Here is a 25,120-nt window from a genome sequence, read left to right as displayed (position 1 = left end):
AAAAAAAATCATTGTTTATATTAAGTCAAAGGTAGGTAATCTCATACAAAATACTTGGTAATATATCTACCAAGATATAACATTTTGCAGAATACAGACAGACCTAAATAAGAAATAGCAATTGTTCATGAGTAGGTCCAGTCAATTTAATAAAATGACGACACTACCAAAATTAATTGATTCAAACTACCAACATACCATAGGATTATTTTACTGAGGTAGAAAAAAATAATGAAATCCATATGGAGGAACAAAAGATCAAGAATTTCAAGGGCAATAATGAAAAAAAGTGGGAAAGGGGGATCTGTTAGTATCAGATCTAAATTAAACTATGAAGACTTAGTTACTCAAACAATTTGGTACTGGTTAAAAATAGAAAGGATAATCGGTGGAACAGATTAGGTATACAACACAAAGAAGTAAGAGAATAGAGTTAACTGTTCAATAAACTCAACATTAATTAATAGGGTATGGACTATTTGACTAAACCTGTTGGGAAAAGTACTTAGTAAAACTGGGTAGAGATCAACACTCACACCAAGATAAACTCCAAATGGATACATGATTTAGACATAAAAGGTGACATTGTAACCAAATTGAAGGAAGGAACATATCTATGGACAGAGGAAGAGGTCATGCCTAAACAAGCAATACAGAAGAAAGGATCACAGAAAATAAAATGAACAATTCTGATTCCATAAATCAAAGGGTTTTATATAAACAAATCTAATGTAGTTAAAATTAGAAAGAGAAACAGTTAATATGGGAAAAAATCCTTGTACTAAGTTACTAAGTTTATGTGATGTTCTCATTTCCAATATATAAAAAGAATTGATTAAATTTTATAAGACTAAGAGCCATTCTTCAAGGGTTATCAATTAATCATATAAAAGAGATCCAAGTAATTAATAAACAAATCAAATTAAAACGACTTGAAGTTCTACCTCACACCCATCAGACGGGCGAAGATGACAGGGGAAATTAAGTACATTACGGCACTCCTGGTGAATCTGTGAAACGCAATCTGGAACTATGTCCAAAAAGTTACTAAACTACCCATACCCTCTGACCCAACTATACCACTATGAGGCTTTTCCCCAAAGAGATTAAAGGATTGATATAAAAATATTTATAGGAGTTTTTTGTGGAGGCAAAGAACTGGAAACTAAGATGGTGATCTTCAATTTAGGAATGGATAAACAAACTGTGGTATGTAAATGTAATAGATTATAGTGCTGCAAGACATGATGAAATGGACACTTGTAAAGTATACTGGAAAGACCGCTAGGATATGATAGGGAGTGAAGTGAACAGAACTAGGAGAATAATTTATAAAATGACAATGTAATAGGAAAAAAAAACAACAACTTCAAAAGACTTTGGAATTTAAAACTCTCATTAATGTAATGATAAACCAGAGGATTAAAATGAAATCACCTACTCTTCCTAACAAAAGTAACAAGCTTAAAACACAGACAGATACAGCTATATTTGTTCACATAAACAATGTGGGAATTCGTTTTGCTGGACTATGTATATTTATTGTGGGGGTATTTTTTGTTTGTTTTACTCTTCTATTGAAGGGGGCAGTGGGAAGGAGAATTTTTTTAAAATAAAAGACTCAGTATTAATATTCAGTATGAGCAAAATTAAGTACTTTTATTTCTCTGACTGGCTTATAAAGAGGACATGCCCCATTAGGCAGTAAATTTAAGTAATGATGACAGTGGAAGATGATAAAAATGAATAATAATTTTGTACCAACTGAAAAAGTTTAAACTCTCACAGTAAATATAATTTTAAATACAGCAAGTTGTCTCATCTCCAGTATACAGCTATTATACAGGATGTCCCAAAAGTCTTAGCGCAGTTTTAAGCACTACATCTTTTGGAACATCCTCCCCACCCCCCGCCCCAACCACACACATATGTATGTGTATATATTTACACACATACTAATAAGCTATCTGAGGCTTCTGTTTTTTTCCAGAATTCCCTTGCTTTTTTTCATCTCAAACTCCTGTTAAACTGCTTATTATCTTTAGATAAGTGTTTCATAAACTATTCAAAAGACTCATTCCATATGATGTCAATAAGGGTTCTAGGTAGAAAAATGACAATAGCTATATTATCCACTATAAAATATTAGATTTTATAGATTTGGAGCTGGAAGGTAACTCAGAGATGAACTCCATTTAAGAGATTAAGAAACTGAATCACAGGGAGCTAAAGGTCCCACATCTAGTTAAGTAGAAAGACGAAAATTTAATCTCAAGTCTTCTGGCTCTAAATTTAGAACATTATTCTGCCTCTAAAATTATGCACACACAAAAATATTCATTTTACGATATTCTATGACTTTTATTTCATCACTAAATTTAATTAATTCTCCTTCATCCAAGAGGTATTCCATGCTCAAAGATTCTCTGAGATGGCATTCAGGGTTCCATCAACAGATCTCAAGCTCATTAAGTGTTTTGTGGCCAAATTAATTTGGAAAATTGTTATTGAAAGTAGCTCTTACGATGTTAGTCTTGCACACAGTAGGTGCTCAAATATTCACTCAGTTAATGAAACTTGTGGCTAAGATGGTCATTTTTATGCTCTGTGAGTATCCCGTTTTTATTTTTCTTTCTTCTCTCTCCTACTACTTTGTCCTTCTAAGTTTTAAAATGAAGAGGATGAAATTAAAAGGCCACCAAAAAAGTGAAGAAAAGACATGAAAATATTTTCTAAGAGGATAGTGGCCTGTCATAGAGGAGGCACTTAATAAATGCTTATTGACTTGAGCAAAATTTGTCAGATTTAAGATTCTTTCTGAGGGACACATATTTCAATTACCTGTGGTCTTTGAGGTTTGGTAAAAATCCTTCCCTTACATATATTATTCTAACTGTAATTCTTGAAGATATGGAAAACATTTATATTTATTGCACAGATCTCAGCGCCATGTACAGGAGAGGGATTAAGACTATTAATTAATGCTAATGACTATAAACATAATAAAGCTAATAAACATTATAAATATAATGAAGTTATCAAACTCAAAGACATCACTGCCAAACTGTTAGCGAAAAAAGGCTCAAAAATACAAGAGGGACCCAACTCTTTTTCAAAGATAAAATTCAAAATTGGTGGCAGTAAATGCTTATCTAAATACAGTACTCTAAAGAAAATCAATCAGCTATTAAGCACTTACTAAGTGTCTACTATGTGGCAACATTGGCACATAGCTAAAATCAGTCCTTGCTGTACAGAATCTTAAATGTTTTGGAGGAAACAACAGGGACATGCAAATAAATACAAGGTAATGGGGAGGTGGGGGGAGTCAGGAAAAGTTTCATGTAGGAGCTGGCTCTTGGGGTGGGCTTTGAAAAATCTAAAGATTCTAAAAGTTGGAAGGGAGGACAGAGAATAATTTGGATCAGTCTTTGCAAAGGCAGGGAGATGGTGTATGATGGAATGTCTTGAGGGACAATAAGTAGACCGGTTTAACTAGAATGCAGAATAAGGGAAGTAATATATAATTTACTTATATATTAAGGTAGTTAAAGGTAGCCAAGTTAAGAACATAGATTAAAAAGATGAGAAGTAAATCAATTCAAGTCAAACATTTATTGAGCATCCACTGCATTCATAGCTATGCTTTTCATGCTAGACAATGAGGCAAAGTTTAGATAAAACAGTTAACTGTGTGATACACAATAAATCAATTTCAGAAGTACAAAACAAAAATACTAGCTGAGGACAGATGGGTAGAGGGCAAGCCCTTCTAAGGAAAGGCATCGGAGTGCTGTTCTTTTAAAACAGAATTCATAGTAAAACAGGTGAAAAGGAGATGATGCTCTTGGTGGTTCCATTAACTGAAGAAGCAAAAAAGCAGGAGTTTCTTCTGGGACAGGGAGTAGTTGGGTTTGGTTGACTAAAGTGTCTGGAGGAATTTGATAAGGCTGGAAAAAAAGTAAGATGGTGTCAGATTGGGGGAAGAGAGGAGAGACCAGTGTTACACAAAGCATTTACTCCAATGATTTTCAGAATACGTCCCTAAAAACTTTGATGGCAGTCCTTAGCACGGTAAAATAACTAATTAAAGTGCTCCACAATAAAAAAAAAGCTGACAAAGTCAACTTCTATTGCTATTCTCATTGTTTCTATTCCATCATTTCACCCAGAACTACTTGTCCTACTACGAACAAAAAGACTGGATATATTTACCACGTAGTAGTAGCCACCATAACCCAAAATCTTCAGAGCTCTAGTAGGGTCAACTCAGTTCTAATATTTATTTAAAAAACTTAATACATGCAGTCTGGTGATACAAAAATAATAATAAAAAAAGACAGTCCCAAATTTACAATCTACTAAAAGGGATACATTAGGTACACAAATATGCTAAGTTATAAAGAGAGAGTGCTACCAGGGAAAAGAAGAGACTAAGTTTCTCCCTTGGATACCACAGATGTTACTAAGATCAGAAGAAAAACTGCAGTCTGGCTTACTCCATTCAGAGCCCACAATTCACTGCCAAGACCAACTAACAGCTGTTTGAAGTGTTCTCTGGATCAGGTTTCCCTGATCCCTTCAAACCTGCCCTTACAACATCAATTTAAAAAAGAATGCTCTAAAACTATATTTAAATAAAAAGAATCACTTGCTAATATAAATAATCGAAGTCTATTTTGGTTAAAAAAAAACCAAAAGATTTTATAGCACCCCAAAACACGTACAAAAAGTGAATAAGTCTTACTAAGACACCTTAAGTCCCATATATAACTTTTAAACAATTTAGAGTAAATAATTAACTCTCCCAGAAAGTATATTTCTAGCAAAGACAAAGCTATGTTGTTTTATTCTCATAGCCACAAAATAAAATCCCCATAAAATTTTGCATCATTTGATAAAAGGTCATTTTTTTGGTTCATAAAACAGGCATAAGAAAAATTATGTCAAGTTATGTCATTTTCATTAGGAAGATGTGGTATTGCTTAAAAAACGGCCAAAGGTAAATCATCAACATCTTTTTTGGTACGACTATGAGTCCATGTTGAGATAGATGACTTATAAGGTCCCTTCCAAAAGATACCATATTAAATTTAGGAAAAGGTTGGCTTATAAAGGGGAGCTTTTGAGTTAATTTCATACAAAGTTTCAAAGGCACATCAGAATATGGGATTTTTTCCTCTAATATAATTTGTTCCACTAACTTTGAAAATATTTGCACCCTCTCCACACTCAGGTCCTACTCTGATGCCTCATTGTGCTGTGAGATAACTTCAGGGTTCCCTAGTGCAGCACAAATGCTATCAAGTCCCACTACACTTAAGGGGGAAAAAGGTGTTAGTAGAAGCTCTTCACCATGTTGACCACAGGGTGAGTTTTTCAGCCACATCAATTTCTGAAGAACCTCTAACAAGATGCAGAAGGATTGCAAACATGTTACCAGTGCAGCAAATACCCAGATCCTTGAAATACTCAACTACCTGCAATCATACATCACTTCTGAATTGCTGCTGAACGCTTCCTTCACCAGGATTCTAATTCTACCTATACCAAAGGTTCCAAAGGGGTATTAAAAACTCTTAAAACCAGGGGCTTTCGCACAACGCTTCTCCCCCCCCCCCCCCCGCCCCCCAACACACACACCCCTTACTGAACAAAGAGCAACAAAGAAGTGGGCGGCAACCACGTCTAACTTGGCACTGCTGAGACAGACAGAGGCTTCACCAGGGCCAGGCCCCGTCAGGTCTGATTTCCAAACACAAGTAGCAACAAATACCTCCACGTTCCCCAGCCACCTCTTGTTCCTCTTAATTCTAATTAATCACTACACTGAAATTCTCAAAGTCCGTAAAAATCCTTGGCTAAAAACCCTTGGCTTTAATCGCCAAAGAACGATGACATTGAAGCCGAGGTAGAAGAAGGGGCCTTTTTTATCCCAATTGGCCCTGAGAACGTGGGGCTCCATGAACCGCACGGACAAAGGGCTAAGGAAAAAGATCATTCCTTAACACGAATATCTGATGTATGTAATCCTAGCCTGATCTTACGATTTGAGGAAAACTCTCTTCCACCTTCTGCAATGGATGCATTAAAGATGGGTAAGAGAAGGAGCCAGAAGGAGGGGGAATGGGAGGAGGAGAGAGTGCGGGGAGGGAAAAGAGGAAGGGGCTGATGGGGGGAAGGGGAGAGAAGGCGGGGCTCGGGCTCTAGGGGGATGCACCGCTTTGTGTAAACTGAGAACGTCTCCCACATAGACTTAAAAACCATTATTTCGCGGGTGGCGGTGGAAATAGGATGCACTTCTCGTTGTCCTCCCCCCCAACTCTCCTCCTCACGCATGCAAGTGTGAGTGAAGGGCGGGCCTTATTCGCCATTACCCCAACCCCAAAGAAGCCTGGGCGGGCTCCCCAGGGGGTGGTGACTTTTGGGGAGGAGGATGGGGATGGTTGGGTAGGTGGGGAAAAGGAGAGATGCCCATTTTCCCGCCTGCAAACTCGGCGGAGGCGGGGCCGGGGGGAGGGAGGGAGACGGGCGACCACCCCTCACAGCAGGAGGGGATGACCCATCCCAATTTCAGGCTCTCCTCCTCCCCGCCCCCCCACCTGGGGAGGGAGGAAAGGGAAGGCCAAGGTTGAGTGCAAGGTGGAGGGAGAGTGAAAGGGGGGGCCTGAAGCCCCATTAGCGTGCCCCCCCCCTCCCGCTGAGGGTCGGCCTCTTTTACCATCATAGTAGTAGCAGACTTTCTTCTTGCCGCCTCCCTGACTGTACGCCATGGGCTCCCCGTTGCCGCCGCCGCGGCTGTCGTTGCTAACTCTGGGATCCTGGGCTTCTGCAGCCGCCGCTGCCGCCTCCGCGGCAAGCTGGAAGCGCGCAGGGAACAGAGGATGGCCTGCGCTGGGACGGCGGTGGTGGTGGTGGTGGTGGCGGCGGCCACGGGGGCGCTACAGGCGGGCAGGCAGGGAAGGAAAGAGGGAGGGAGGGAAGGAGGGAGGGGTGACGGGAGGGGGAATCGGCACCGCCCGGCAGAGGGGGCCGACAAGTGGAGTCGCGGAGGAAGCAGCGCCAACTCGCGACACTAGGGGGTGGGGGAGACTTGCCACCACCTCTCGGGAGCGTGGGGAGGCGGGGACGTGCGCATTGTGCCTGCTAGGGGAGAAGTAGCGCAAAAGAGCTTTCGATATTTGGCGGCAAAAGCCCCCTATATAGGCTGTCTCCTTACAGATAAAGAAAATAAAAATAAATAAAAGGAAATGAGAAGGCAAAATGGGAATATAGGTTTATCTAACAACTAAATATTCCTAGCTGCTGCTTGTATTCCCCTCTTTTTTCAGCGAGGGCTAAATGGTAGCGCCCACTCCGCGCCTGCGCAGTTATGCGTTCATCCGTTCCCAACCGAAGCATCAGCCACCGAGACTCTGCGTCCACCTACGCCTCCCTCCTGCTTCTCTGTCCCCACCAGTGTACCCGCCTGGGTCAAACCACGTGTTCTACGCTAGAGGGGAGAAATGGGGGGGGGGGGGGGGGGCTGGAAGAGACCACTGCTTTTCTCTTCCCGGTGCGGCTGCGCTTCCCTTTTGCCTGAGCTTCCCTCCTCTTAGTCCTCTATTACTAGTCACCATCTTTGCTGTCGTTGACCCAGAACTTCTCACTGGCTCATTTAAAAATAATCAAATTATGAATACATTTGCGAGTTCATACGTGCCGCTGCTCACTCACCTCGACACAGCCCTTCCTCCCCCACCCCCTTCTTCCTTCTACCCCCACCCCCTCCCCACTTCCTCCCCTAAGAAATAAAGTTACTTGATAGAGAAGATGTTTTTTGGATGCTTAAGCTATTCTATTTCCAGAGCTTCTTAATTCAGCAAACGCTTAGTGCTCACCATGTGCAAAACCATGTGCTAAGACCTGCCAGGTCTGTAGGTTCCTCCTCTAAAGAGAAAAGTAAAATAATGCATTCAATTGGCTCATTTGCATTTTCTCTCATAAATCCTAAATTTGTTAGCTTCTGGTAAGAAAACGGCTAAATTGGTTGGAAGTTTAGGTTCTTCCCCAAGAGTCAGTTATTTCAAGAAAAGAAAACAAAATGTCCATCAGCATCTAGCACAGAGCCCTGAATATAGTATATGATCCATAAATGGATAAGTGGATTTGAGATAGATTTCTGTGCCTTCCTGAGTCTGATTACTGGGATGGCTGCAGGCAGTATTATATCTTCTCAAGATTCATCAACAATGTCTTCAGTGTGTATGTATATATTCCAACGTGAACGAGGAGGAGATAATACCTTCCCTAAGACTCAAATGGCTGTCATCCCTCTGAATCACTTGTCTTGCTACATGACTACAGTGATGTACTGATTGATGACTTGTAATATTAATTATGGTGGGGGGCAGCTAGGTGGCACAGTGAGTAGAGCACCAGCCCTGGAGTCAGGAGTACCTGAGTTCAAATCCCACTTGACACATGTACTAGCTGTGTGACCTTGGGCAAGTCACTTAACCCCAATTGCCTTGCCAACAAAAAAAGGCAAAAAGAGAGAGAAAATCATGGTGGGACTTTTTTACTGTTTTCTTTTTCAGAATGCTAAAGTAATCAAGTGCCTTTGGTTAAGTCTTACTAGGTGCTAACCCCCGGCACCATCCCCTTTTGCTAAATAGGTACTAAGCCCCAGGCTCACAGCCTTTGCTGATTAGGTGTGAACCCTTAAGGCCTAAAAAGGCTAGCATTTTGTCTGGGGCTCTCTTACTAGAAGAGTGTTGGTGTGGAGACTCTGAGTAGCTGTTGTTAAGAGCCCCCACCCCCTTTGTAAAAACCAAGATGTCAGTGCTTCTCTTTTTGGTAATTATGTATGTGATATCTTGATCAGACAAAGCCTGTCTGTTGAATTGTGTTATTTGATCTGTTGATATTTTCTGTTTGTAATTTCTATTTGTATTTGCTCTGAAGTTCAGGGTGCTGGCTTTTTCCCCTGAACTAAGTGAATGATATATGTATGTTTGATTAAAGTGAGATTGTTAACCCCTTAAAGTTGCTTTCCTTAGAAAAGCAGATCAAAGAACCTGTGCTGGCAGCTCTTGTTGCTGGTCTTGTTTGGTCTTACACCTCAGCAGCAGCTACTAGGCACATTGTTGTTACATGAGTGTGGTTGTGATCTTTTTCTTAGACTATTTCTTAAGCTTTGGGGCCTTTATAATTAGTTCATTACCATTATCTTAAGGCCATAAACATTGAAAATTAAAATTGAGTTATGAGTAAATTTTTCTACTGATATACTTTAAGTACGTGCCCCACTATTACCACTGACACTACCCCAAGTGTACCGCATGATGAGTAACTTTAAAAATCTTTTGTTTTTACAAGAGCTTTATTTCTGAACATATCCCATCTATCTCCCATCCCCAGAGAGCCATTCTTTGTAATAAAGAATAAAAAAGAAAGAGGAATAAAAGCACTTCTTCAAAACCAGCCAAACCATCAATCTCTTCTGACATATGTAATATTCCACACACATAGTTCCCTACTTTTACAAGGAAAGGAGGGAGATTAATTTTCACACATCTTCTCTGGGGCCAAGTTTGGTCATTACAAATATATAAAATTCAAGAGGCTTTTGTTGTCATTTTTCCATTTACATTGTCATGAATATTGTTTTTCTGGCTTATCAGTTCATATATCTTTCCATGCTTCTCTGAATTCTTCATATTCATCTATTCTTAGAGGACACATAAATTTTAACAGATAACTTCTCTTCCCAATTAATCTTTTTTTCAAAGCAAAGGCATTTACTGAGATGGCATCATGAGACCAATAGTAACAAAACTTTTCCCATAAACACTTACGGTATATACTTTTCAAACTATACATAGTGTTGATGATAATAGTGGGGCACATACTTAAAATACACTAATAAAAATGTATTCATAACTCATTTTTTAATTTTGGATGCTTATAGCCAAAAGATAGCTGGAAATGTGCCACGTGTAAAAGCCCCAAAGCTTAAGAAATAGTCTAAGAAAAAGATCATGGCCATATGTGGAGAATTTAAATCAATTCAACATACGTTTACTAAGCACTTTCTATATCTTTAAAAATTCTGAACTTAACAAAAAAATATTTTTAAAAGAGCAAATTGATTATTGTTATTAATAAATAAAATAACATGGATGAATGAAAAGCATTAAAAATGGAGAGGCCACAATTTTAAAAATCTACAACCAAACCTTTTATCAGAGTAACTAGCAGCAAAATGATTCCATTTTTACCCAGTAAAATAACAAACATTCAAAAGAATAAAATCATCAAAAGGACAAATCACAAATGATACTCTTTCCCTAAATAATTGAAAATTGCCTCCAACTTTATGCAACTAATTCTGTTTTTCCAAAACTCAGTTGCCTTATCTGTCAATATACAAAGTACCTTCAGATTCTTTCCTTTGGAGAACCCTATTTAAATTTGGATCTGGGTCTGTCTTTGTAAGGACTCTCTACATTTAATATGAATTTAATAACTGTACTTGCTCTAAAAACTTGGCTCTGGTCATAATTCAGTTCAATTCAATTCAATGCTAACAGCAATTATTGAGCAACTACTGTATGCCAGGAACTGTCTAAAGGCAAAAATGAAAATCCTCAAGGAGATTCCATTCTAATGGGGGTTAGGGGAGGAAGGATTTGCATACAAATAAGTACAAAACACGTAAAAAGAAATCTAATGTAATTTATAGGGGGCACTAACAACATGTATGTTGTAGAGTCACTCCATTTTTTATTTGTATAAAATAATTCTTCAAATAAACATGTTTTCCTTTGTTAGGTCTCTTTTCTTGGTCTAATGTGAATGTGGCAACACCATAGGAAATATAGTAGGGAAATGCTAGGTAAATTACAAGGATTGACACTAGGGTGTTGCCCCAAAGTAAAATAGCCTCAGGCTTAATTCTAATCTCCCCAAAATCATGGTGCTTGCTTTTACATGGCAGTGCGTGCCATATGGTAATTCACAGGATTTGAACAACTCCAACAATCAAAGATTATAGTGCTATTGTTGAGGGAGAAACCCAGGGCTTCAGGAACCCCAAAACTAAAGTTCCCAGGGCAAGGTCGCCTAGAATGAATTCGTGAACCCAAGCAATCTTTAAGTCAAGTTGGCAAAAGTTTATTGTTATGCTTTACAGCAGGCAAGAGTTCTTAAGGAACCTGCAATCTAAAAGGGGATACAGGTATAGTTTATATAGGATATTTTATGGTAAAACATGTGCCAAATATTTTAATTAGTTGTTTTGGGGTAGGATTAGGGAGTGGTTAAGGAGTGGTTAGTTCTTAAAGGAACATACACATTTAGTATTTACTGTGCAGGCATTTTACCCAGAGTTCACTGCGAAATAGCCCAAGGAGGGGCTAAATGGAGGTGTGGTTTTAGGCCTAAAATGTCACTAAGTCAACTAAGGTCAGGGCCGACTGGAAATAATCCAGGCTGCCTCCATCAATAAGTAGTAAATACCGTTATGACCCAGTACACATCCAGTTTAGCACATACACAGGGAGTCTTAAACTAATAAACTCTTTGGTGCAGCTGGCTACTGTGTCAGAAGGAGAGAAAAAGTATTTTGCTAGGGCATGCTGCCCTTGAACTGGAGAGAAACTGCCTGGACAGTTTTTTGAGGCTAGGGAAAGATGTGATTTTAGAGCTGCATATGGTTTTAGAATTGGGGTCCAGGAACAGGCACCCAAACAAAGGCTAAGGAGAAATGTGATGTTAGAATTAGGATCCACGCATAGGCACTCAAGCAACCCATCACTATTAGGATCTAAACTTGAGGCTTAAAAATTTTAAGTGCTGACCTGTATGTACAAAAATATTTATAGTAGCTCTTTTTGTGGTGGCAGAGAATTGGAAATCAAGGGGATGCCCATCAATTGGGGAATGGCTGAACAAGTTGTGGTATATGAATGTAATGGAATACTATAGCGCTATAAGAAATGAGGAAGATACAGACTTCATAATAACCTGGAAAGACCTACATGATATGATTCTGAGTGAGAGGAGCAGAACCAGGAGAACATCGTACACAACCCCAGACATATTGATTCTGTGATGACTAACTTTGATAGACTTGGCTCTCCTCAGCAATACAAGGCTCGAAGACAGCTCCAAAGGACTCATGATGAAGAGAGCTATCTACATCCAGAGAAAGAATTATGGAGTCTGAATGCAGATTGAGACAAATTATTAGCTCTCTTTTTTTTCCTCTTCTTTTTTGGTTTTGTTCCTTCTCTTTCATGATTCATTCCATTGGTCATAATTCTTCTTTGCAACTTGACTATTGTGTAAATAAGTTTAGTGCAAAGGTTTATATAGAATCTATATCAGACTGCATGCCATCTTGGCAGGGAGGGAGGGAGGGAAGGAAAGAAAATTTGAAACTCAAGAATGTGTAGAACTAAGTGTCATAAACTAAAAATAAAAAATCTAATTAAAAAAATTTTAAGTGTCTAATGACCAAAAAGCTTCAAAGTGAAGTAGAAGCTGTCCAATTATTTTATTCATTTGACTACATTATATGTCTCTCCAGCAACTATCAATGATCAAACACAAATTTTTGTCCATGGGTTTCAAGGAATTTTACCACCTTGTCCTTCTCAAGGGATATCTATAGATCCTTATGTATATATGTATCTGTGTACGTATTTACATATATATTATATATAATATATAGATATATATTATATATATAATATATATTATATATATAATATATAGATATATATTTTTTTCCTCCTTTACATTCCATGTCAGTAAGTCTTGCCACAGTGCCTTGAAAGTCATTGAGTTCACCATCACTGGAAGGTTTTGGAGTCTGAATTACTGTTTCTAGAGACGTTATAGATAAGATTTTCTGTTCTAGGTAGGACTGAGTGGCTTCTGAGATCTAAGATGATGACTCTCTAATTCTTATTCTGTGATGACAAGAACTATAAATAATTATAGTAGCTACTTTATACTTTATATAGTATATATGCTATATACTATATACTTTAAAGTTTGCAAAGTGCTTTCATTGCATTTGATTCTCACTAAAACCTTGTGAAGTAGATACTATTCTTATCTCCACTTTACAGATTAGGAAACTAAGGTTGAGAGTGACTTGTCCAAGATAACATAAGTAGTACAAGCACACCTCAGAGATATTACAGGCTCAGTTCCGACTACCACAATAAAGTGAATCAAATGAATTTTTTGGTTTCCTAGTACATATAAAAAGTTATGTTGGAGGAGATTCTGGGGAAATGGCAGAGCAGGTCAGAAAATTCCAAGCTCTCAAGATTTTCTTCCACAAAAGAGAAAAAATAGTTTCTCTGGGAGAACATAGAGCTGTGAAAACAAATAAGAGTAGGGGCAGAACGGGGTCATCTTGGGACAATAGGAGGAGACCAGAAGAAAAATCCCAGGACTAGATTTCCTCCTTGTGAAGAGTAAACTAGGGTCAGCTTGAACAACAAGCCTCAAGCCACAAGCCCTGGGGGTGATGAGTTTAGAGTTTATGTTTTTAGGAGTGCATTTGGTCTTGCTGAATGAATTCTACTCAAGCCTTCTCACAGCCAAAAAGAAACAAAGTTTATTACAGATTGACCATAATGGGTTGTCTTAAGAAATCTCACCATTTGTGACGCTTGTTTTCACAAGCGGCCAGATTCCATCTGAGGTGGATTGAATCTGAGCACCTTCATGGCCGCAAGATGAAACTTATATACACAAAGATTGTGGGAGGGATCTACGTGGTCCCGGGGTGATGGGAGGAGGGGTTTAAGGAGAGTCTTGAGGAGGAGTCTAAGGAGGAGCTTGATGGGACTGGGATGAGGTCAGACTCCAGGAACCAAGAGAATGGAATTAACGGTGGGAAGTAGCTGAAGGCTACCTGGAAATAACCGACAATGTAGGACTAGAACAGTTTAAGGGTAACAGATTTGGGCATTGACACTTTGATAGGATCAAGGGTGGAAACTAACCAGACAATGGAGGGCTAGGCTACATTAAGAGTAACCTAGCCTAGAGATTTGGGCCTAGCAATAATGAAAGGCTTAGGCCTCAGGCAAGCACCTCATCTAGTGGGAAGATTCAAGGGGAGTTCAAGGGGGCTCCCATAGTTTAAACCCCATTGGGGCAGCTGGTTTGGGAGGCTACCTCCACCTAGTCATAGGAACTCCTTCCCCACCCCATCCCCCCCATAGTGAGGGGAGTTGGACATCTGACCTGGGGAAGATCAAGGGAGCCTCTGCTGATCAGGAATGCCAGACCTAGCTGTGCTTCATGGAGCAGCAGAGGTGAGAAGGAACCAGCACACGCGTGGTGAGTGCAGAAGCAGTGGGGTGGGATGCCACTTGGCTTTGGGCACTTAGAGGAGACTGGACGTCTTGGTTTGAGTTCAAGGTCAGAGGGGAGAACTGAAGAGGATCAGAGGCCAGAGGTACCATCCCCCATACCCCAGGACTAGAGGTGATTATAAAAACTAAATTGTCACACACACACACACACAAATGCACAGGCAAAGGAGAAAGAATCCAGCCATAGAGAACTGCTACGGGAATAGAGAAGACCAGGGTTCATCTTCAGAGGAGGATACTGAAGCAAAGAAACCCTCTTCTACCCCAAAGAGTAATGTCAAATTGTTACCTACCCAGAAAGAATCCATTGAAGAACTTAAAAAAGATTTTAAAAATCAAATGAGAGAGACTGAGGAAAAATTAAAAAGAAAAATGAGAATAATACAAGAAAAACAAGATTATGACAAGAAAGTCAACCAATTAGAAAAGGAGATCCAGAATCTTAAGGAAGAAAATGACTCCTTGAAAATCAGAATTGGGCAAGGGGAAGCCAGCAAAGTTATAAGAGATGAAGAAATATAAAGAATGAAAAAATAGAAGAGAATGTTGTTGTTATGGTGGTGGTGGTGTTTGTGCTTCGTTCTTGAAGAGGACCATGACATCAGGAAAATGATGACATGACTTGCAGTTCACTTTGATTTGCTGTGCAAGGTCATCAGCCTCACTTTCTCCTCCAGGGCCATCTGGGTCCAGTGGCCTGATATTCACTAGGATGACTGGAGATGGCTCAGGATTCATTGAGACACCCTAACCCTTACAGACTTTTCAGGTTCTCACTTTGAGTGAGGTAACGCCCATTTAGTGAATAGGCCTCTTTAAGAAGTTAATCAAGAGATGGCCCCTTTAATCAAAACAAAACAAAACAAAAAAATCAATCTGGGAAGGGAAGACCCTCAGCGTTCCTAGCTGAAAGAGGAAGAGAAAGTGAAACATCTCAAAAGAAAAACAATGGATCTAGAGAACAGATGAAAAAGAGAAAACGTGAAAATAATTGGACTACCAGAAAGTTCTAATAAAAAAAAGAATCTTGATACAATAATATAAGAAATAAAGATAATTGTACTGAAGCATTAGAACAAGTAGAAATAGAAAAGATCCACTGATCACCACCTGAAAGAGATCCCACAAGGAAAACTCACAGGAATATTATAGTTACATTCAGAAACCCCCACATAAAGGACAAAATATTACAAACAAGAAGAAAAAAAATTTACATATGATGGTACCATCATTAGAATCACAGAAGACCTAGCACTGGTGACAGTAAAAGATGGCAGGTCTTAGAATACTATATATGGAAGAGCAAAAGAACTGGGCCTTCAGTTGAAAATATCATACCCGGCAAAGCTAAAGATAATTTTGAATAGAAAAAAAATGGGCATTTGATCAACTGTCAGACATTCAGGACTCTGTTAAAAGAAAATGAATGCAGTATAATATTTGACATATAAGAGCCAAGAGAAATACAAGGTACATACCAATGACCAAGCATAAGGGACTAAATAAGGATAGAATGTTTACCTTTTATGTATGGAAAATGTGAAATCTATGTCTAAGATTGTTACTATTAATTAGGTAGCTTATAAGAAAGATTGGGGTAGACCTGAGTATGATATGGCTATAAAAAATAAAACTGTTCACAAACAGCTAAAAGAGTCATTAGCTCATACAAATGAGGTGCAATAGGAAGAACCAATACAGAGGAATTAGATGGGGGAGGGGGGCTGCTCTGGGTTTCATTGGGAATGGGTTTAAGCGGGGAAATTAAATATACATCTAGAAGTGTATAAAAGTTTTCTAAATTAAAAAAAAAAATAAAACTCCAAGGGGATAGGGAGTGGGGAAAGGATAAAGGAAGGAACTTTAGAGGGGAGGGTGAAGGAATAGGTTAAAAGGAAGGTATAGAAGGGTGTTTAGATTTAGGGGAATGGGAGGATAAGGGAAGGAGCTTTAGAGGAAAGGGGGTTGGAATAGGTCAAAGAAGCATACAAAAAAGTGTTTAGATTTACGGCAATGGGAAGATAAGGGAAGGATTCCTAGAGTGGGAGTAGGTTAAGTAATAGGAGGGTAAGGTAGCAGGTAGAAGTAAAGTAGAGGAGTTAGGAGAGATAGGAAAAAAGAGATATGCAAAAACATAAAAATAAGATTAGGAGCAGAATCTCTTAGGGAAAGGATATGTTTACATTTGTATATGTATGTATATATGTATATGTATATGTGTATACATATATATGTGTGTATATATACGTATACACATACATACACACACACACACACACACACACACACACACACACACACACACACACATATATAAATATATCCATGCTCAATTGTAGCCTTGTGGTGGCAGGTGGGGGGAGGAAGGGGGAAAAAGAACAAAGCAAAAAAGTGTGCAGCAGAGAACAAAAGAAAACCTAAAAGAAAGCAAAAATTGGACAACTTTCAACTTAACACACAGTATTTAATATAAAGGCTTTCTTGAAATAAGTTATTGCTATATATTTTGAGTCTTCTCCTAAGTTCTGCTGTGCACATGACATGTTTTTTCTTTTCTAATTTTTTATTTAAGTTTATAATGTTTCTTTTTATTTTCTTATTATGCATATAAGTTTTAGTATTTGTCTAAAATTTAAAAAAAATTTAAAAAAGAAAGTTATGCTTACATTATAATATAGTCTATTAGGTGTGTAATAGTATTATGTCTAAAAAAACAATGTATATACCTTAATTGAAAAAAAAAACCACTTTATTGTTAAAAATGCTTGCCGTCATCTGAATCTTCAGTGAGTCACAATCTTTTTGCTGGTGGAGGATTTTGCCTGATATTAATGGCTGCCAACTAATCAGGGTGACGGCCTAGCTTTTGGGCTTTCAACATGCCTTCCTCACAAAGTTTAATCATTTCTAGCTTTTGATCTAAAGTGAGAGATGGTGTGACTCTTTCTTTCACTTGAACACTTAGAAGCCATTGTAGGGTTATTAACTGGTCTAATTTCAATATTGTGTTTTAGGGACTAGAGAGACTCAAGGGGAGGGTTGTTGTTGTTTGTCCTTAGCTCTCCAAGAGGATCATGAAATCAGGTGCCATGACTTGCAAGTGAATTGGATTTAAGTGAGGGAGAAGGGAGGAGAGGGAGAGATCAGAGGAGCTGCAGGTTGGTGGAGCAATCAGAAAATAGGACATTTATCAGTTAACTTCACCATGTTAGGTGTGGTTCTTGGCACCCCAAAACAATTATAATAGTGACATCAAAGATCACTGATCACAGAGCACCATAACACATATAAAAATAATGAAAAAAATTGAAACATTTCAAGAATTACCAAAATGTGACCCAGAGATATCATTTGAGCACATGCGGTTGGAAAAACGGTGCTGATAGACTTGGCTTGATGCAGGGTTGCCACAAACCTTCAATTTGTAAAACAAAAACAACAACATAGTATTTGCAAATCACAGTAAATCTAGGTATTCCTTTAAGTATCCAAGGCAAAATTTGAATTCAGGTCTTCCTGACTCCAAGTTCAGCACTTTATCATTGTGCCACCAGGCTGCCTCTTGAAATCATTGGCTAACTTTAGTACCTCTGTTAGTCTCTTCTACTTACTTCAGCACTTCGTGGATCTGTGATTTCATCTATAGGGGTTGGCAGGGGATGTCTTCCTTTTTTTTATATTTGTTTTGCTGGGAAGGGACCAGGGAAGGCAGAAGCTGATGACATTAGGCACAGAGCATTAGTGCTAAGCACACTCCTGTCCCATGACTATCTCCTTGTAAAGAGGAAGCAGGGAGCAAAGAGAGGAAAAAGTATAAAACAATACAATGGAGGAACATACACAATTAATGATCGTAACTGTGAGTGTGAAATGGGATGAATTCACCCATAAATGGAAGAGGAGAGTAGAATGGATTAGAAAATAGACTCTAATAACATATTGTTAATAAGAAACACACTTGAAACATAAAGCCTCCGTTGAGTTAAAATATGGTGCTGTAGCAAAATCTGTTATGCCTCGGTCCAACTGAAAAGAAAAGAAAAGCAGGGGTAGCAGTCATGGCTTCAGGCAAGGCAATGACAAAAATAGACTTGTATTTGTAACACCCCCCCCCCCCCTGCCCTTATCATTGTGCTTGGCACATAGTAAGCATTTAATAAATGCTTTTCATTCATTCATTCATTCATTTATTCATTCATTCATCAGGGGCCTCATCAATTTGATGAGCTTGTAGAGTAGAGAGCCTTTATTTGGGACACTATCTGTCATCATTTTCATTATATCTCATCAATTGGGGAATAGTTGTTTTATTATTGTGGATCAGAGCCCCTTCTTTGTTACTGCTCATCAAAGGAGGTCAGTCCCAGAGTTTTCTCTCAACCCTTACATAGAGACAAGAAAGCAGCAGAACTAACAGCTGAGGGTGGGGAAGAGGAATTAGTATAGCACTCTGCCCTGGACAGGAGTCGTCCTGATGAGTGAGTGGACAAGTAACAAATCATCTACTACACTATCTAACTGGCCTCAAACGAGGCTTCACATCCATCTACCACTGAATGTCATGCTATCTATTCTGCTGCTGGGTACAGTGCTCCCTATCCCATAGTTCTGGGATGGGCCTGCCTCAGTTTTAAGCCCAACATTGGAATAAAATGAGAAACTCACAGGTCATTCAACAGTTAACAAAAAGTGATTTACTTAGTCATAGAGGAAGGATATTTAACAAGGATATGTATCAAGAATACTGTAAATTGATTCAACAGAGGCAAGCTCCTCTGTTTCTGAATTGCCCAGAGTGGTCTGTCAGCCAGGTAGACCTTTCTATCTCTTGCTCTGGCAAAAGTAGTCAAATTGTGCTTGCTTTGGCAACACATATATTAAAATTGGAATGATACAGAGAAGATTAGTATGGCCCCCATGCAAGGATGACAAGCAAATTCGTGAAGCATTTCGTATTTTTTTCATGGTTTTTGGTGGTTTTGGGGGGACCATGTCTTCTTTTACAACATGACTAATGTGGAAATATGTTTTGCATGATTGCACATATATAACCTATAACCTATATCAAATTGCTTACTGTCTGAAGGAGGGAGAAGGGTAGGGAGAGAAGGAGGGAGGGAAAGAAGTTGGAACTCAAAATTTTTAAAGAAATGAATGTTAAAAATTGTCTTTATATGTAATTGGGAAAAAGTAAAATATTATTTTACAAAGTAATTAAATTACCATTACCATTGTTTCTGGAAAGGCAATGGACTCCATTCACTGTTGGTGTGGCTCCCCAAACCTAAACTCCCTTTCCTGTCCAACACTTCCTAAATGTATTGTCTGCCTCTACTAGAAGGTGAGTTCCTTGAGGATGAAGACTAGTTCATTTTTATATTTATAACCCCAGTACCTAGCACATATTAGATGCTTAATCAATGCTTTTTTATTCATTCACTCATTCATTTCAATCCTCTGTGTTTTAGGAATTTTATTTTGGCATCTATGTAGAAGATGGAATGGAGAGGGAAAACTAGAGACAGGGAGGTGTAACAACAATGCTACTTGCTGCTACTGTGGCTGTGTAAGATCAACAACACCAGCACACAGGAGGGCTACTAGCACAGGTTCTTTGATTTGCTTTTCTAAGGAAAGCAACTTAAAGGGGTTTACAACTCAACTTTAAGCAAACATACATATATCATTCACTCAGTTGAGGGGAAAAAGTCAGTACCCTGAACTTCAGAGCAAATACAAACAGAAATTACAAACAGAGTAAAATAACACAAATCAACAGATGGGCTTCTATCTGTCTGACCACAGCAATACATACACAGTTAACGGATAGAGAAGAACCAACATTTGGGTTTTTCAAAGCGAGGGAGAGACTCCTTAACGGCCACCCAGAGTTTTGTCTGGCCAAAAAATTACCAACGCTCTTCCAATGAGTGTGCCCCCAAACAAAACTTCTCTTCCTGAAGTTCTGAGAGTTCTAGCTTAAGGACTACCCTCAGAGTATATATACCCTTTTTCTAGGTGCCTAGGGCTTCACACCTCTCCTAACCTAATTAGCAAAAGGGTGTGAGCCTTCCTACAAACAAAGGCAAGACTCCATCAAGGGCACTTGATTGCCTTAGTGCTGAGAAGCACTCCAAAAGAAAAAAAACAGTAAAAATGACCACTTTGTTTGCCCTCACAGGAGGCCACTTATAAAGCTCGAAAGTCTAGGCAAGAGATGGTGGAGGACTGAACTGAGGTAGAGGTTCTATGAGTGGAGATAAAAGGACAAGTGTGATACATGTTGTGGAAGTAGGGCCAATAAGATTTGACCATTGATTAGATGAGAGAGCTGGGAGAGAAGAAAGAGTAAAAAGGATGGCTTCAAAGTTATATGAATCCAAATGAATAGAAAAATGGTGGAACCATCAGCAGAAATGAGGAAGTCTGGCAGGAGGTAGTTTTGGGGGAAAATGTGAGATCTATTCTGGACATGTAGAGCTTGAAATGCTGGTAGAATATCCAGGTAATGTTATCGAACAGGCAGTTGAAAATATAGTACTAGAATTCAGGGTAGAGAATAGGGATGGATAGAAAGAATTGGGAATCATTTGTGCTGCCTATAATTGAACTCTTTGGGAGTAGAGAAGATCATTAAGAAGAGGTAGGAAAAAGGGAGAAGAGGATCCAGGATAGAGCCTTGAGAGAGTGAAAGGCAAGCTCATATTTAATAGGTAAGAGAAAGATAATAATCTAGGAAAGGAGAGTGAGGAGTGGATAGATAGATAGGAGAAAAGTAAGAGTATGCAATGCTACATAAGCCACAGGAAAAGAGGGTCTAGGAAATGGCAGTTTCAAAAGCTCAAGGTTGTAGAGGGCTAAGAAAAGGTCATTTTTTTGCATAAAAGTACTATCGATGCCTTTTGTTTTTATATAATTTCAGAAAGTTACCATCCTCTCATCCTCACCATATCAGACAATGAACTCTCCCTTAAAACAAAGAAATAAGCAAAAAAACAAGAATGAATTAATATGACAATGTGTGTAACATTCTCAACATTGTGTCAAGAAAAGGGAGATTTTGGGGCAGCTAGGTGGAGCAGTGAGTAGAGCACCGGCCCTGGAGTCAGGAGGACCTGAGCTCAAATCCGACCTCAGACACTTGACACACTTACTAGCTGTGTGACCTTGGGCAAGTCACTGAACCCCAATTCCCCTGCCAAAAAAGCAAAAGAAAAGGGAGATTTTTTTTCATGATTTGTTTTCCAGGATCATTATTAGTGCAGGTCTTTAGATTTAGCAGTCAAGAGGTTGATGACTTTGGAGAGAGAGTGGTTTCAGTCTTACACTGGGGTTTGATGTTGAATTATAAAAGACTGCCTGAAATTATAAGAAAACTGACAATTATAAAAGACTGAGTGGGAAATGAGGAAATGGAGACCTTGAATGTGGGTAATTCATTGCAGAAAGGGATATAGGACAATAGCTTTAAGGAAAGACAGAGTTAAGTGAAGATTTTTTTTTTTTAAGGATCATGGAGACCTGGGAGTGTTTGTCAGTAGAGAGAAAGAAGGAGCTAGTCGATAAGGATACATATATGTATATATACACATACACACATATATATACACACATATACATACATATACGTATATACATACATACATATGCATATATATACATATATATATGTATATATATGGAGAGAGAGAAAGAGGAAGAGGGAGAGGGAGAGGGAGGAGATAAACTCCAGGACACAGTACGGGATGGGATCAAGAGCACAACTTAGAAGAGCTAGCATCTGTTTACCAGAGATTGGAGCAAAGGAGGAGAACGTGGAAAATGGTGGAGTGTTTTTGAGGTATGAAGTGACGAAGAATGAATTTGAAGTGGATGCCTTCTACTTTCTCAGTAAAGGAAGAATAGATTACCTTTGCTGAGAGGGACAGAAAAGGTGGTATAGGCAGTCTGAGGAGGGAAAAGAAAGTTTAGGATAGATAGAACGTTTATTAAGTGCTCGCTATGTGCCAGGTATTGTGCTAAGTACCAGAAATATAAAAATAAATAACTGTCCCTCTTCTCAAGGTGCTTAAATTTTAATGAGAGAAGATACACATCAAGGGGTGATAGAAAGGGAGAAGGGAAGAAGAAAAGGGTACTTACACAGCTGATGGCAGGGCCTTTGCAGAGAAGCATGGAAGCCTGGTTTCTGGGTAGATAAGGCAAGAAACTTGACTATCAGACCTCAGCGGAGTTAAGAGTGGAGTCCTAGTTTTTGGTGATAAATGCATGATTTTGACAATGAGAAAGTCAGTCATAAAGGAAAAAGGGATTGTTATGCAGTAGTGAAAGTCCAGTTGAGATGAGACAATATAAATTTTTAGTGAACCCAATTGGCATGGTCAAATGACTTAAAAAAAAGTTTTCATTGCCATCTCTTTTTTTACATCATCATAGTTTTCCAAGTATGCTGCTTCTTCTCAGAGTGCCATCCTATATTAAAAAATGGTATTTTTTTCAAGGCAAAAAAAAGCCTGAGAACAAGTGCAATGTGCAATACCAATGGACCTCCAACATCTACAAGGTGATCGGGTGAGTGGGAATATATTCTATATCTCCTTTCTAGACATGTTTGATCTTTATAATTTTACTACACTCACTGTGTGTGTATGGTCCTTTCCATTTCCATTGTATAATCAATTATGTATATTGTTTTATTGGCTCTGCTCATTTCAGTATCAGTTCATGTAACCCTTTCCATCATATTCTATATTCATCACATTCATAATTTCTTTCAACAGAGTAATTTGTAATTTCTTTCAGTATTTCTTTCAACATTCCATTACATCTATATACCTATGACATAGAAAAAGTTCGAGAGGCATAGTTTCCAGGTAATTAATCATTTTATTAATTATGCTAGCATATAGTTAACAAATTATTATAATTAATTAACTAATTTAATTAATTATAATTTATAAAAAGGGTCAATGACACTCTCAAATGCAAAAGACCTCTCATGGAACCCACTCAATGTTTATATGCCCTTGGAAGAGTGGGTGTTCTTGAGGGTGGCAATCAACTCGGATTGGTTAACAAGTAATGAGAGGATGAATATTATAATGAGAGATGGACTTAGTCTAAGGAACAACTGGGGGAAATGTGACTTTGATTATATCATTTACTTCCAAACCACCTCCAGCCTTGGGCAATCTAATCAAAGAATTTATCCCTACCCAAACCTGAGTAGAACACAATGGGCTTCTCCGCCACAGATCAAGCACACACAGTCCCTGTGAGCATTTGGGGTCAGTGAAGCAGTTATACTGAATAGCAATAGTGCAACTGTGTCTAACTTGATCATATTGAATCTAGAACTGTGTGGATGTGTTAATATGGAAAGTATAAACACACCAAGGGCTAAAGGCTACACAAACCACAGCGCAGGTCAATTGTGTCTGAAGACTACCTACCTAGATAACTCAAAGAAAATCAATCCTAGCAATTAATCACATGTATGTGTCTTCCTGAGTATCATGTGTGTCCAGGTACAGATGGTACTGCAAATATTATTCTGGTTTTATAGATGAAGAAAATGAAACTTGAAACAATTAAGAGACTTGATAAGATGTGCATAACCAATAGTTTTGTTGGGACTTGCTTTTACAGAATATTCAAGACAAAAGTAGGGAAGATCCTACTCAAGGAACATCTGAAAATAGAGGCTTGATTGTTCTGGAGTTGATGGGGTGAGATATCAGCATGACAGAATTTTTTAAAAGAATTCAATAAAATGAGGTTCATTTAAGGATTCATCCTACATACTCTAGTAATTGCTCTGAGCCCTTGGCAAAGTCCTTGATTTCTTAGACCCCCAGGGATGAGTCTGATAGCAATGGACTATATACATGTATGAATTTATAAACGAATAATATAGGCTTAGATAGTCTCAGAGGTCCCTTCCAGCTCTACATTAATGTCACTCCACTGTTCAAAAATCTTTTGTGTTTCCCATTGACTGTAGGATAAAATACAAATTCCTTAGCCTGACGTTTATGGTCTTCCACAGTCTTGTTCCAAACAACCTTTAAAGCTTTATTTCAATAACACTAGTTTAGCAGGTTGATCTAGGTCCTAGGGAATTCCCTGATTAACTTGTTGAGTTTATGGTAGGGGAAGGAAGATTTTGTTTGGGACTTCATTTGAATCTCATTAATTTAAAATCAGGCTGCCTGACTTAGTGGATGAAGGGGTGGGGAACCTGTGGGCTTGATGCCACATGTGGGCCCCCTAGGTCCACAAGTGCTGCTCTTTGACTGAATCCAAATCCACCCTGAGATAGAGCATAGGAGACTTGGGGTCAAAGCCCATCTCTGACACTTATTAGCTTTGTCACTGGGAAAGTCATTTAACCTTTCTGAGCCTCAATTTCACAGAGCTGTGATTATCAAATGAAAAAATGAACTTAAAAAGCACTTTATAAATCTTAAGGCAATATACACAGTTTTGTTGCCTTTTGCCTTTTCCTCTTTCAGAGGACAGACCAGAGAGCACTGAGCTATCGGTGAAACTGAGTACCGGGGAGGTAACCCTCCTCCAGTCTCCAGAGTGCCAGTGGCTGATTTGGGGCAAAGGCATATGGAAGTTCTTCCCATTCACATAACCTGAGAGTTCTTGGACCCCAAAATTCCTGGCCTTAGAGAGACAGGGGCATAAAATCTTAGATCAAGAGATGACAGCCATGGAGAAAGGTGTTG

The 25,120-nt window shown here is 38.8% G+C and overlaps 1 protein-coding gene and 1 non-coding gene across 2 annotated transcripts in view; one reads left to right on the top strand and one right to left on the bottom strand.

Annotated features, from left to right (window-relative positions):
- The window catches only part of HDAC2 (histone deacetylase 2), a 56,771-nt gene extending 49,700 nt beyond the window's left edge, over positions 1–7,071 (bottom strand). Inside the window, exon 1 of the mRNA XM_036767760.1 lies at positions 6,722–7,071. Within this exon, the coding sequence (XP_036623655.1) occupies positions 6,722–6,773 (52 nt within the window). The 5' untranslated portion in view covers positions 6,774–7,071. The remainder of the gene's footprint in view (positions 1–6,721) is intronic.
- Positions 7,072–19,237: 12,166 nt separating this feature from the next.
- Positions 19,238–19,344, top strand: LOC118858903. The gene has a single exon (XR_005011020.1). It is a non-coding gene; the product is annotated as a U6 spliceosomal RNA (small nuclear RNA).
- Positions 19,345–25,120: the final 5,776 nt, after the last annotated feature.

This window comes from Trichosurus vulpecula, chromosome 7 (genome assembly GCF_011100635.1).
Source record: "Trichosurus vulpecula isolate mTriVul1 chromosome 7, mTriVul1.pri, whole genome shotgun sequence".
In the NCBI taxonomy this organism is placed as follows: domain Eukaryota; kingdom Metazoa; phylum Chordata; class Mammalia; order Diprotodontia; family Phalangeridae; genus Trichosurus; species Trichosurus vulpecula.
The sequence above is the reverse complement of the archived record's forward strand: the minus strand, read 5'-3'. Positions and strand labels throughout refer to the sequence as shown.